Below are 15,063 nucleotides of genomic sequence, written 5' to 3'. Positions count from 1 at the left end.
TATCTGCAGTGCATAGGGGATGACAAAGCTCCAAACAGAGGGATATCTGCTTGTTTATGCTTGGTTGTAGGAGTGTGTCCATGAGACAAAACATTGGCCCCTACAGTTTGGAAAGTACAGGGGTCACAGTTTTCCTTGTTTTCATCTTTTCTGTACATTGTCTTAGCTGAGTCAGTATCCATGATGGGATGGGACAGCCCAGTCCAGGCTGTCATAAAGCATGAAAATGTAAACTAGCATCATGGCCCCAGTGTGTGCAGCAACAGGACATACTGAAATATTTAAAGATGTAGCCCACTGAAAAGGAATGCAAGAGGCATCTTCTGTCTTACAAACTGTGTAGTAGAATGGGAATGTTCTACTGGACTATCCATAAGAAGAGTAGCAGAGTCTATTAATGGAGGTCTACTTGCGCTATATAAATGTCTTCTGAGAAATATGTACAGAAGCACCACAAATCTGATCTTTTAATTTAATTAACAAATGCCCAGTAAGAACAGAAACAGATGAGATGAGAAAGTAAGCTTCCAACTTGAGACATGAGACATTAAATTGACTAAAAGTTCTAGTGAATGCTCTACACAGATCATCTACAATTAGAATGACATGTCATCAGAGACTAAGTCAAAGATGGAGGATACACTGAGAAAATAATGTAGTTTGAATGTATTTAGAATAATTTCATCAGAGCACTTCAATATAGAGCAAAAACATTTCACCTACTCATGTAAAATATTCATGCAATCCCACCCTTTTTGGAAGAGCTATTGACAGTTGATGGCTGCTAGGTCAGACACTCATTTTCTTTACGGGTGTGGCTCTTGGTATGGTGTGTCAATCATGCTCCAGTGGATGAGCTCATACCCATACATAGATGAATAACACAAGCTTACTCAGTAATGTGTGTCTATGTGTGTGCTTGTTTGTTTGCATATGTGTGTGTGTGTGACACATGGGAGGGGTGGCTGGTAGCAGACGTATGGGAAGAACTGGGGGTGAATATGATAAAAACAATCTGTGAATGTATGAATTAATAAAACAAATTATTAAAATTTTTTAAATGACAAGAGTTTCCTTAGGCTGAGCATTGATTTTTTATTTTGCCTTTATAAGAGTCTACTCATTCTGCAGGCATTATATATTTGCTGAACCTAAAACAGTGTGCAAATATGAGGAAACACTGTTGCTAAGCTTCTGTAATCGAACTTTAGGAATTTTAATATTAAGTATTAGAGAATCTATCACATAATTGATTGGTGAACTCTAAAAGGGAATTGTGTGTATGTGTGTGTGTGTGTGTGTGTGTGTGTGTGTGTGTGTGTGTGTGTGTATGTGAGTGTGATGTCCAGTGTGGACTGTGTGTATTGTTTATACTACGTATACAATGGAAAACACTTTCTTCATGAAAACTATTTTTTTTGGTATTTTAAAAATTTATTTACTTTTTTATTAATCACAGTTTATTCACTTTGTATCCCAGCTGTAGTTCCCTCCCTCCTCCTCTCCCAAACCCACCCTTCCCTTGCTCTCTTCCTTCCGCACTCTCCCCCAGTATACTGACAGGGGAGGACCTCCTCCCCTTCCATCTGACCCTAGTCTATTAGGTCTCTTCAGGACTGGGTGCATTGTTCTCCTCTGTAGCCTGGTAAGTCTACTCCCCCCTCAGGGGGGAGTTGATCAAAGAGCCAGCCACTGAGATCATGTCAGAAACAGTCTCTGTTCCCATTACTAGGTAACCCACTTGGACACTGAGCTGTCATGGGCTACACCTGTGTAGAGGTTCTAGTATGTCTCCATGAATAGTCCTTGGTTGGAGTATGAGTCTCAGAAAAGACTCCTGTGACCAGAATTTTTGATTCTGTTGTTCTCTTTGAGGAGCTCCTGTCCCTCCAGATCTTTCTCCCCCTTCTTTCATAAAATTTCCTGCACTCTGCCCAAAGTTTGTCTATGAGTCTCAGCATCTGCTTTGCTACCCTGCAGGGTAGAGTCTTTCAGAGTCCCTCTGTGGTAGGTCCAGTCCTGTTCTCTGTATGAAAACTCTTTTTAATTAGTTTTACCACCACAGTATTTGAATCATTGTAGACAGGAAAAAAAAAAAACCCAGTATTTTTCTTTACAGAATGAAATCTGTGCAACAGAGCTTTCTAAATCTATAAATAAAACATTTTTGTGAAATATTCCAGATCTCAGTACCAACAGCAATTTCCAGAGATTGTAGACGATTATTTATATGTCCTATAGGCAGAGTTGTGATGGATTAATTCCTGTAATCCATCACTTTTCCTCTTTTCTCCATCTGTATTATACATCATTCTTAAACTTGATTGCCAAACTTCGAATGCTAGATTTGAGAAAATGTACAATTCTGTGGCCATCCGCCCCAACACTCAGTTTTGTATCCTGACATTAACTTTTACAAAACACACAAGCATCTTCTAATAGTATGTGGCAGTTTTGTTCCGACAATCTTTCATATTTTCAAGCCTTTCACTGACCTATTTCATAACAAAAGAAAGCAAGTTTTATATCTCCATGCTTATGAAGATGTAATTTTCAGTTTCTGCTAGGGATAGCGATCATTTCTCTTAACACTTGCAAATGTAAGTAAATGCCCTTTATAAACTGCACAATGGAACAGCTCATCATCTGATCTTCACCATGAAGGTCAAGTTCATCTGTTTATCCTTCTTAATAACACATCACACGGAAATCTTGTACCAGCTCATTCAGCTACAGTCATTTTTACGGAACCATATGCTGTGTCTTATCAGTTATTAACAACACTGGAAGTGCAGCTTCTTAAAAGGGAAAGAAAAGGAGAAAGCACTTAAAATGAATTGGATTCAAACTAGCTGATGCCATGAGACACTTTTGATCTTTCATATCAATCTTCATAGCAATGTGCATAGCAAGGCTCCTTTCTAGGAAGAGAAGCCCCTTACAGCCTGCTGCTCTGTCTCCTGGCTTTGCTCCTGACTCCTTCTGCCAACAAGCAGACAGCAACTACAGTTCCACTTCCTGGTACTAACTTTCAGAAAAAAGGAGCCTCACCTTCCTGTGTCTCTTTCTAAGAATCAAAGTGATCCTATCTGGAAATTCCAAGCAGCTTTTGCTTTTCGTATAGCCAAGAAAAGAAACAGTTCCAAAGGATAGAGAGCCACTTTGATGCAAAAATGTCTGATAGAAAAATGAAAGGATGTGGCCTAAAAGCAAGTATTCACAAATCTTTGAATTTGATGGAAATTTCCTAGGAGTCTGTGCGATTTTGCAAGGGATGAGAACCCCAGCAGCTTTTACAACCATTGGACAGTAGCTTCAGAAACTCCGTTCTCATTGGCTGGGATGAGAACCCCAGCAGCTTTTAATTACAACTATTGGACAGTAGCTTCAGAAACTCCTTTCTCATTGGCCTGTTCCAGCATGCTCAGAATTTCTTTTCATAAAGTCAGATGTGGCAAGTAGCTTAAGGCTACTTGGAAGGGCAGCGGGCAGTTTACATCACCCCATTGGAGTACAGGAGGCTCTTCATGTTGGGTTTTCTCTGCAGTTCCCAAAGACGGTCGTAGCATCCTTCAGCCAAGGAATCCATGGAGACCAGGAGCTTTTAAGAGGCACTTTCTGGCTTCTCTGTTTCAAAAGGCAATCAGGTTCTTATTGTCCACATCAGTGACCTCAATCACAGGCACCAAAAGGGGCTCTTCCTTCTTTATTCCTCTCTCCCTTCTTTCTTCCTCGCTGCTATAAATGTATTTCTCAAATTATCTTTCTGCTCTAAGGCCTTATCTGGTCTCCCGTTCTACTTTACACAGAGCTTGAGCCAAGATGTGAGGCTTGCCCCTCTTAGTAGCAAACTGATGCATAGTAGGATACAATATGAAATGTGGAGCCAAGATGTTTCTGAGGTTTCAAAGAAGTCATTAAGATTTCCAGAATTCAGAACAGGACTGGAGTGGCACCGAAGAAATACTCTCCATCATCAGGGTTCTGCCAATGTTCATGTGGTGAATAATTATACCTCTTTGGAATTAGGAACTGCACAACCTGCCTGATGCATGCAGTAGCTTAGGGAGAGAAAGCTGAAATCAGCATCTTGTGGTCCCTGACATCTATACTTTTCCTAAGAACGCCAGTTCTGCAGACACCCCAGAGTTACTGTGTGGTTAATGTTTTTTTCAGTTTCTAACATTGCTCACCTCAAATTTGGTGTTGATCATACTCAGGTGGCTGAAACTGATGTCTTAATGTTGAGATCTATTGGAAAACTCAAATTCTTTCCTCATTTCAATTACTTTTAAGATATCAGATGAAGTCACATGGTGCAGAGAAGAAACACGTGGGCTGTCATTAAGTACTTGGTCCCAAACGTAAAATACAACCCCAGCTATCTTTCTTTTTTGGTGCCAAGTTTCCAGACCCATAAGATGGGCATTCTAATATAAATTCTACAACTTAGAGTATTGAAATAAGTAATAAATTCCCTTGCAATTTCTTTAAGCAAAACCCACCAGTAGCAGTTATGATGACAAATAGTGATAGTATGGATATATATGTATTCTGTAGTAATAAATTATTATTTTTATCTATAAATTTTGTTTGAATAAAATTAGAATTAATTAGATGATTGTAGATATCAAACTATACTTAAAAATTGCCTTTTTAGGCTCACAAAATAGTACAATCATAAATTATAGATAAAATTTGCTATATCTAAACCAGAAAGGCCATTGAGCTCATTAAAAAAATAAAAAAAGGCTTTCAGACAGAGCCAACAGCAGTACCTGAGAACAGCAGAGGCAAAAGAATTCATGTGAGTGAGTTTCTGGGGTAGCAGATAAAGATTCAGAAGTTGATCTAGTATCAAAGCTTTCTCTTTACCAAGTAAACCCAGCATCTATAATGTAAACTGGTTGCTAGAGGCCAGTGCTTGCAGTCTAGAGTTCAATCTTATAAAGATAACCCAAGTTAACAAGAGCATAGGAGAACACTATGCATATCCCTGCAGGACTTACTCTATCTAAGGCAGGATCAAAGTTCCCCTGGAAATCACTATTCAAGAAGCACCAACCAAGATACAAAGGCAGTAATTGTGCTCACTTCTTGTTACTTTTGAGATAATCAACCGATTCAGAGAAAGGGATTATGTTAACTCATAGTTTCAGAGACCTCAGATCTTTGTTAGCTGTTCACTCAGGAGGAACAGAGGAGCAAACTTCATGTCATGCAGAGGAAGCAGAGGAGAGAATAAAAGAGGGTCACCAGTATTGCCTCCAAGGGGGCAACCCCAATAACCTAAATTTCAGCCCCACCTCTTAAAGGTTCTGTGACCTTCCATAGCATCATGGTCTAGTGGATGAGTCTTCGTTACACAGATAGTTGCAGGGTATTTAAGACTCAAATTATGTGTTCAACTCACTAAAAGGAAGCAAGTAAGCAATTTTCAGACCTTGTTCAACTGTATAAACTTTGCTCTCCCACGTTCTCTTCTTCCCTATTTGTGATACCCGAAAGTGGCACTGTCCTATTTGAAGAAAGATAGATATGTTACAGAGAAAATGTTGTAACTTGATTTTTTTGTTCTTTTTTCCTTTTTTAAATTTGTTTATTTTTTATTTATTATAATATATTCATGTTTTATACCAGCTGTAGCCCCCACCATCGTCCCTTCCCAATCCTACCCTCCCTCCCTCTTCTCTTCTCATGACCCTCCATCAGTCTACTGACAGGGGAGGTCCTCCTCCTCTTCCATCTGACCCTAGGTGACTTGATATTTTAGCCTTAAAATTTAAAAGGATGCTACTAACCAGCTTATCAACCTTAGAGATTTTTCTCCATGTGGATATGACTTTTGATATCCACAGAAGACCACTATAGTGTTGCTACCTGATCCAGAAGAGGTAGGGAATTCAACAACAGATGTTCGGTCAGTATAATAAACTATATCAAAGAATTCTTGGAAAATATTTGGTGAAATATTGTATAATATACTCCATTTACACGATTAGATTATTTATACTCAGAAAAATGTTATTAAGGTCAGAAGTTGGGATGAAAATATTTTTAAAATAAAATTACAAAGGTGGGCTCTGATGTCCTTCAGAATATTGCCAACTTGTAGACAGCACAATTATCTTAAATTTTTGAAAACACATTAGTGAAGGAAGAAAAACAGAAGGTGCCTCAGTTATGAATCATAATTGTGAGGAAGAACAGGAAGACCAAGCAGGTGAACAGGAGACAATGCATGCAACTCAGACTGAAACAAACAAACAAACAAACAAACAAACAAAAACCAAAGTGAGCACATCCCTCTTCTAAGGAGTAGGGGAAGGGAGATAGGGAGAAGAGAGAGGAAGGATGTGACTGGGAGGAGAGGAGGGAGAGGGCTACGATTGGGATGTAAAGTGAATTAGATAGATAGATAGATAGATAGATAGATAGATAGATAGATAGATAGATAGATAAAATGAGCATCACAAACATCTAAAATAATTTCTCTTCTCATCATGAGGCCCCTTAAAACTAAACTGTTTTACACATTTCTGGCCTGAGGAAAAGTCTTTGGACTCTATAAAAATAAATTTTAACTAGAGCTCAAGACAAATATAGAATGTGCCTATCTAGGCCATTTTTTCTTGACTGCTGGCATGAGTGTGGGCTAGCTGGGCTAGGAGCTAACACTCCCCACCCTCACCCCACCCATCCTCAGTATTGTGTGTTCTGGAAGGAGCAGCATACACAGGGACTATTCAGGAACAGGGTTAAAAGACCAAATAGGGTCTTTCTCTTGCACCTGCAGGGTCTTGCCAGCTTCAGGGAACATAACTGGTTTTCCATGGTTCTCAATTTTCTCATTTGTTAAACAAAGAATATATGAGGTGTATTTTGCAGATTCCAATGTGCTAACACAAAAACAAAGGACATATAATCCTGCCATTATTTTGTCCATAAAAATCACCCAAGTTCTACTTGCCAATTTGAGTATCTTCTGAACGGCACTATAGGGTACCATTTCTTAGTACAAACACACATGAGTGTCTTCAGCCAGCTCTGATTAACTTTTACACAATCTCTTGGGATGGTATTGATTTCAAGGTCTTTCTTCTTGACCTTACTGGCCCCTTTGTGGCCCTTCCTTATATCTAGGATATAAATACGTCCTTTGTTCCCTGTTGGTATTTTAGATCATAGCTTCTATTCCACTGCTTCATCCTTTGTATGATATTTGAGCAAGAAATATAATGTAGGCAATACTTGGTCTGTCTTATTCTTTGAATTATCTTTGCTGTATGTGAGACTGCCTTTATTTCTCCCTTATAAAGCACCTGCTGCTTTTTGAGGGGATTTGGGTTGCATTAACTTAAGAAGTGGCCCGCTCATACAGCTTTTGGCATTTTGTGTATTCTTTCTTTCCTATGTTTTAACCTTTATCAGACCACCAGAATGATGTTTTTGATATGCTTTCATTCGCTTTTCATTTTTATTCTCACGATAATCTCCTTATAATGTTGCCATGGTTAGAAGGGAGAGTTTAGCCAAGCAGCTGTCTAAAGTGGATGGTTGCTGAGAAGCAGAGAAAATCATTCTTTTTTGATAATGCGGCCACTGGTAGTTTTCCTTGGCTACAGTAGATGGCCCTGCAACAGACACATATGCTTGCAGTGACTGGATTTAGTGGGCCATAAAAAAGGACATAATCTTGAGAAATAAGGTATATTGGGAAATATAGGGAGAAAATTGGAGGGCATAAGTAAGGGGTATATATATTATATATAAAATGTATTTCATTGTACACATGCCTAAAACTCTCAAAATAAAGAAAAACAAAATCAATGTTGCTTATGAATGATAGAACAAAACACAAACTGAAATAAAACACCCCCTTTTTTTTAAGCTATGGCTCATAAAGAATAAGAACAAAGAAAAGTTAGGTTTTTTTTTTCCAGATACATTATGTAAATGAAGTCAAGTCTTTAAGTTCTATTTGTGTCAGAGCATTTTATCTGGTCTAGTTATGTACTGATTTACTGGCATCTTGTTATTGGGCAGGTTCATTAACGTTTCTTAAGTTGAGCATGCCGGTCTCCAGGAAGAAGCAGTAATGAAAACCACCTCTCCTAACACAGCAAAAATAGAGTCTGCATTTTATGTAGTGCAATGTGTGACATACAGGAAATTCTTAATGAGAGAGACTTGTTTCATTGTACAGCGAGATTTCAGGCTATCATGACATATGTAACGAATAACCGCAGTGTGTGGAATGTGACTCAAATGTATAGACTTACCATTTAATTCAAATGTTTATTTCGTATTACACAGTGTCATACTTACTTTAGCTGTCAACTTGACACAAATCTAGACTCACAGTGGAAGAGGAAACCTCAGGTGAGGAATTACTTAGATCAGACTGGCCTGTGGCCATGCCTGTGAGGCAGTTTCTTAATTGGTAATTGATAAAGGAGGGCCCAGGCACTGTAGATGCAGGCTCTGGGGAGATGGGATGGGCTGTATATGACAGGTTGTTGAGTAAGCCAGAGGAAGCGAGCCAGGAAGCAGTACTCCTCCAGTGGTCTCTGCTTCTGCTCCTGCCCTGGCCCTGACCTCCCTCAGTGATGGAGGATGATCTGAGAGTTGTGAGAAGAAATATATCTTTTTCCTCCCCAAGCCACTTTGATCATGGTGTTTATCATTAAAACAGAAAGCAATCTGAAAGGTACTGCAAGCTGGACTTGGCAAGATCTGCACTAACAACACTGTGGTCACCAGTTATTATGAAAAGAGGTGAACATAAAAATAAATATGGGAAGGGTAATTAACACAAATTATTAGTATTTAAATGTTAATGAATTATATTAGATTGAGATAATTTAAATTTTAGTGACATATAACACGTATTCTGCTGCTGTTATATTATTAAACAAAAAGGACACAATTGTATTATGTTTTTCTGACAAGGTATTTCTGCCAATGAAGAGATGACATTACTTTCTGTTTGACTAATGGCCATGTTGGCTTTGGCACTAGACAGAATGAACAAAACCACCATGTATTAGTTGTAAGGAAGATTCCGTGTTTTTCAGCTGCTGGAGCCCTATGGTTCAATAGAAACTGCTTCCCTGGAGGTATGCAGGGACACTCAATCAGGTCTCCAGGGAATTAAGAAACAAAGTCTAGAGTGGGTGAGTTCTAGGCACACAGCATCTCACTTGCCTTGCAAGGCACAGGCATGCAGAGGGGATCCAAGAAGCTCCAACGATTCATTGGCCTGGAGTTGGGTGCTAACCTAACTGCCTCCTCTGTTAAGTGTCCTAGTGTCTTAGTATGTCATACTGTGAGTTCATAAAAGAGCTCAGTTACTAGGGAGTGGCATTGTAGGACACAGTTAGCTACTCAGCTGCAGATGTGTGTCCCAGTCCACAGAGGAGTGCTGATTCATAGAAGCATTCATTCCAGGCACTGATGTGATCTTCGAGGACTCAAAAATTGAGAGGCTAGACTCAGGTGCACACATGAGGCTTAGGCCTCCCCTGTGTGTCAAAAATCTGTCCGTCAAATATGCCTGAGTTTCCATAACCACTGTGGCAGAGCATAACAATAAACAAATAGCAACATTTTGGAAAACCTTCAATATTTACATTTGCAATCAAATCTAGCACATAAATCTCACAAGGGGCATGCTTTCCTTCCATTCCCATGCCTTTCTGCAGGTTAATCTGTCTGTTAATGTCATTATCGACATGAACTTACAATAACGCTGTGCACTGCTTCCTGAGTTCTTTGGTCTGCAAAGTGTTTAGAATGTAGGTACGGATTAACTCAGGTTACTCCTTCACGGTTTGCTACAGGAAATGTTATGTGCAAGAACAGAGCCCCCACAGTCAGCACAACAGGAGAAAATGACTTAGTTCAGCAAAGACTGAAGGTCTTCCATTATACACAAAGGTCTTCATGAATAATGGAATTTATCATTTATGCATACTATTTTTAAATTAAATTAGTACCTAAAATTCTATAATTCTATCTCTATCTATCTATCTATCTATCTATCTATCTATCTATCTATCTATCTATCTGCCTGCCTGCCTGTCTATGTATCCATATATATTCTTCTGCCTCCCTGCCAGGCTTTCTGCCTGCCTGCCTGTCTATGTATCCATATATCTAACAGAATGTGAAGATTTTTCATAATCTAAAGTGATCTCAGACTCACTAACATGTTTGATTAGTAACCCTGCAGTAGCTTTTCCTCGTGAGGGGGAAGAGATCTACTTGCAAATCTTAGTAAAAAAAAAATCCTTGTTTGGCACAAGAACTGATACAGCACCTCATAACCCTTTTCCTGTCCCCAAAGTCCCATGGGTTCTCTGGAGTTGTTTGGGTTATATATTTCACAAAAAAAGCTTTACAGCAGCATTAAAAACATTATTTAGCTTCAGGACACAAAGAGCAGAAGTATCAAAAAACCCATTGCAAAGACCACTGAGAGCAAACACCAGGCCAGCATTTCCCATGCTGACTTTTTCCACCCAGCACTCACCACCATAGCTCATCCAGCCTGTGGTCAGCACTGGGAAGGTGAGCAAGGTGAGCTGCCAGCCAGACTCAGTGCTCAGCCACTTGAATAGAAAAAGCAGGGTACACAACAATGGGCCTTTTGAAAAGAGCCTGCACACATGGATTTTTATTTGGCAGTTTAAAGTGTTAAAAGAAATATGACTTGCTAAGGCAGAAGAAAAACAAAACCATAAGTGGTCTTTTATTCCCTGTGATGTGTTATAAACTCACGCTGACAATGGTGCCAGTTTTTCTGTCAACACATAGTGTCATGACCACTTTGCATTCTGTGTGCCTGGGAGCCCAGCACAAGATAATTATTCCTAAGACCAAATGGAGTGACCAGAGTACAATAGCACAAGATCTTGTAACAGCTCTGTACTCAGAACTGGAAGATTCTTCAGTTAGTTTATTCCATATGTGCATACTTAATTCAAGTACTTTAACTTTCTACCATGCCCTCTACATTCTAGTTAATGTAAGACACTTACATGTCTCAAGCCCTCGAAACTTTCAGAGCTTCGGGGTCCTTGACAAAACAGATCTAGTATTTAAGAAAAATTTAATGTTTATAAAACATATAGGGCCTGCTGAGTTGATGTGTAAAGAGAAGATGGTGTATGAGATCATAAAAAACGTAACGACCATTCAATGTCTGCGCGTTTTATGTCTATACAATGGGCAGGTTCTGCAAAGCATAAAGATAGCATACAAAACATCCATATTGGCAGTTAGAACAACTGTGAGCAGATGTGTGAGTCCCTGGTGTGTGCAGATGGCCCAGTTCTAGTGTCTATCAAGAGTGTTAAGAACCTACTGCGCTGGCAGCATCTGGCACATCCAAGAGGTTTCAAGACTAGGTTCTTGGCTTTGGGGTGTGGGATTGAGGTGGCCACTTACCACATTGCATCCTGCACAGTCAGGCCCATTTTCACAGGTCCTACGGCGGGCTTGAATGCCACCCCCACACTGGGCCGTGCACCGTTCCCAAGGTCCCCAGCCTGTCCAGAACACGTGTGGTGGGCAGAGCAAATGTTCATTGCAGTACCTGTAATAGGGAACCCAGAGGAAAAGGAGACTGGTTAGTGCCAGAGGAGGCCACAGCCTCTTTGCTTCCCATCCCTGGGACAGATGTTGAACAGATGGGCATGCTCTGCATGAAGGGCTCTCTGTGTTTGGAGTACTTGCACCATACGGGGGGCAGATGTAGTGCCAGCCATGCTGAGTGTGCACAGACAATGGTAGAGATGGCAGACAGGGAAAAGAATGCCAAACTCACAATGCAGGATGGAACTTCCTGTGCAGCCACGTAAAGAAGAAACAAGACAGAACAAAACCCTTCAATAGATACCCCCTAAATAGGAGCATACAGAAAACATCTGGGTAGGGCATTTATATGCATGGCATAAACATCAAAAGATAGTATAGGTTATGAATTCAAAGACAGCACAGTTTCACTTGAAGGGTCTTGGTTTTTCAATAGAATAAGTCCACAATCTTCTGAAGGCAAAGAATTCAAGCATAAGCTTGGCCTGAAGGCCCATGACACTTGCTACTTTAGCTTATGTTTTTAAGTTTTCTTTTAGGCTCTCAGAACAACTTCAAGTGATTTCCAGCTAAAAGACCATGGATTACTAAGTACAATATTATATTCTTACAAATGTAGGAACCATTTTACAATAGTTAGTTTCTGTACTTCTATACATACATCCAATTTGCCAGTTTTGACATTAAATACCCCAACTTGTTTTTAGCCCTATGATGACATACGTTTTTCTGAAATCTTTAAAACAAACTGTATATGAAATGGAGTGAAATGAGAAAAACAAGGGAACATAAGAGGAAAAGGGATGGGCATTCTATAAGTGATAGAATGTATGGAGGAAGAATGTAACTACAAAGGTAACCAAATTTAATGACGCCTTTAGTAATTGGCAGGACTATTTAAAATCATTTGTACATCTACTGAATCCATACTTAGCCTCGAGGGAGTATGAGAATATGAAACTTTTTTTTTCTCATCATATCTTTCTCACTTGCAAGGTCATCTTCCAGGACACAGATTTAGGCCTACTGGCCTAAGCCACTGACTTTCATGACACCATTGCTAATGAGAGCTTAATTTTGCAGAGTGTTATGCGAACAGAGTCACAGAAGGATTGCTATGGACAGGCGCTCACAGCCTCCGATGGATAGAGAAAGTAGACACACTGTTGAAATGTGCATGGCATCAAACACTACCATGATTCATAGTGATACTTTTATCATTTGCTGTACACCAAAACTGCACTTGATACTCCAAGTGGATGCATTCTGAGGTAGAAAAGAAGAGCAGACGGTGACCAGAAAGCACTGACAGCTGTTCTTATAAGGTCTATTTGTTTTCCATCAAGCAGATGGAACCCTGATGGAAAACAAGAGACTTTTGGAATGAGCACAGAGTGCCAAGAGGAAAAGCAAGCTGAAATAGGATGATGGGATGATGTAAGAGAATACCTACCTGCTGGTGTGTTACCTGTTAATTAAAGGCAGAAAGGGAGAATCAAACAAGGAAGATGACAGTCTTGAGAGGAGAACAGGAAGAAATGACACAAGAGGGGATGATCCACCTTTTCCAAAACAGTAGAAAGCCAAGGAAAGCCTCCAGGAAGTCAACAAGTAATATTGTACCATTTGAGTGAACTGAAAAAAATTTCATGGCTGGTGCCTCATCCCACTGGTGGCTGAAGCCCCAAGAAGTGAGATGCTTGCTCTCTGAGCTTAGTCTGGAGTTTGAACCTCAGGAGAGGTCACAAGCAGGAAGAACCAGTGGCACAAACTGGATTGCATCCAGGAATAGGTTAGATAAATAAAAATGGTGGTGGAGAGATGGGGAGGGTGAGAGATGGATAGCATGGGCATGGCAGAAACATCATAAAGCAACCGTGTGAATGCAGAAAGAATAAGCAGCGGGATCCTCAGCCAGCACCTCATCTTCAGGGAGAGGCAGTGGACAACGTCACAGCAGAAGGAGTCTCTAGATAGGTAAGAAGCACCCAAGAAAGCAGGTTAGCATGTACAAACTTGGACATATTGACTAGCCAATGGACCTGTGCAGTTGTCATTCTTTGCCTTTTGCCTTTTCAGTATTTACTATAGAAAAATATCACTCTATTGCTGTAAAGATATACTCCTGATGCCTGGCTCTCAGTTTTAAAGCCATTGGACACTCTTACATGCTCATCTGGAGAAGGAAGGACCTTCTTAACAAGAGAGAGAGAGGGAGAGATAGAGAGACACAGAAAGACATAGTTTCTAGGAATAAAAGAGTTAAGAGAAATGTAAGGACAGACTTTTCTTATAGCAAGTCTCTATAGAGGTTTGGGGTTATAGTAAGTAAATATTCATGTCTATGTTTGTGCATGGAGAGTTCCAGAAAAATGCCGCTATTTATTTTGAGAACAGATTTTAAGGAAGTCAAGAAAACTCAGAACCCAGGACCTTTCACATTTAATTCAAAATATCTGTATGTAGCTCACTAGAGGAAGAACAAGGGGAAAAAAAATCTCACATTTATAAGCTGACTCACTCACATTTTAAATGTGTGGGCTCTCTACACTGCTTTTCCCTAGTTTAAATTTTCAGTTAACATGAGTATTACAGGCACACACACACACACACACACACACACACACACACACACACACAGCAGAGAAAGCAAAGGAAATCCTACTAAAAATGTCTATAAAACCCTTGACTTTTAATAAAGAGCACAGCAGCTGGGCTACCATATCCCCAGAGCAAAATAAATCAGTGTACAGAAATGCTTTCTTGTATTCGCCTACAGCAGGCCACCTCTGAGAATGCTCGGCATGTTATTACAGTTTAAAATCTCCTTCAAGGTTACCTGTTCATGGAGCTCTGGACTTTGAACCAGTATTAACCAATTACTCCTTGGGACTTAAGGCAATGATGAACAACCCACTTTACCTTTTCTTTTTTTCTCCCTCTCCAGTTCTCCTGTGAAACAAGCTACATGAAGATTTGAGGATGAGATACCCAGTAGCAGTGGTCAAAGGGGAACAGAAATGTCTAGGCCTGTATCTTTATGCAGAATTCCAACTTAAAGGGTGAGTCAGAGTTTGGATTGGCCAAGGCCTTCAGTCTGGATTCTCTGCAATGATGAAAAATGCATTTGCTTTCTGAGGCCCCTGGCCTTCCCCATGTTCCTACAGATACCCTCATCCGTGAGATGTATAAGCAGCGGTGAGTAGGAAAGCAGTTATTGGGTATGTCAGGATGCTTAGACTGTTACTAATTATGGATAAATATTTGTCTGATAGGCCAGCACTTGGTTCCCATTTCATAAGTCCACTGGCTATTAAAAACAAGGAACTAATGTCTTTAATATATTACTGGCTCTATTGGGTTTTGGTGTCTGAAAGCATGGAGAGGCACAGACACATTTTATGATCCATTAAAAATTAAGGTTTTAATCTTTCTCATGGCTGCTGTTATTTTGCATTTAAAAGC

The 15,063-nt window shown here is 39.9% G+C and overlaps 1 protein-coding gene across 2 annotated transcripts in view; it reads right to left on the bottom strand.

The window, feature by feature from the left end:
* Positions 1 to 15,063, bottom strand: part of Sema5a (semaphorin 5A) — a 424,233-nt gene that overhangs the window by 43,979 nt on the left and 365,191 nt on the right. For both annotated transcript variants that reach the window (XM_055618999.1, XM_055619000.1), the window contains one exon: positions 11,452 to 11,599. In XM_055618999.1, coding sequence (XP_055474974.1) covers positions 11,452 to 11,599 — 148 coding nt within the window. The remainder of the gene's footprint in view (positions 1 to 11,451; positions 11,600 to 15,063) is intronic.

This window comes from Psammomys obesus, unplaced genomic scaffold (genome assembly GCF_907164565.1).
Source record: "Psammomys obesus unplaced genomic scaffold, mPsaObe1.curated_primary_1811, whole genome shotgun sequence".
Classification (NCBI taxonomy): Eukaryota; Metazoa; Chordata; class Mammalia; order Rodentia; family Muridae; genus Psammomys; species Psammomys obesus.
This window is presented reverse-complemented; position numbering and strand designations above follow the sequence as displayed.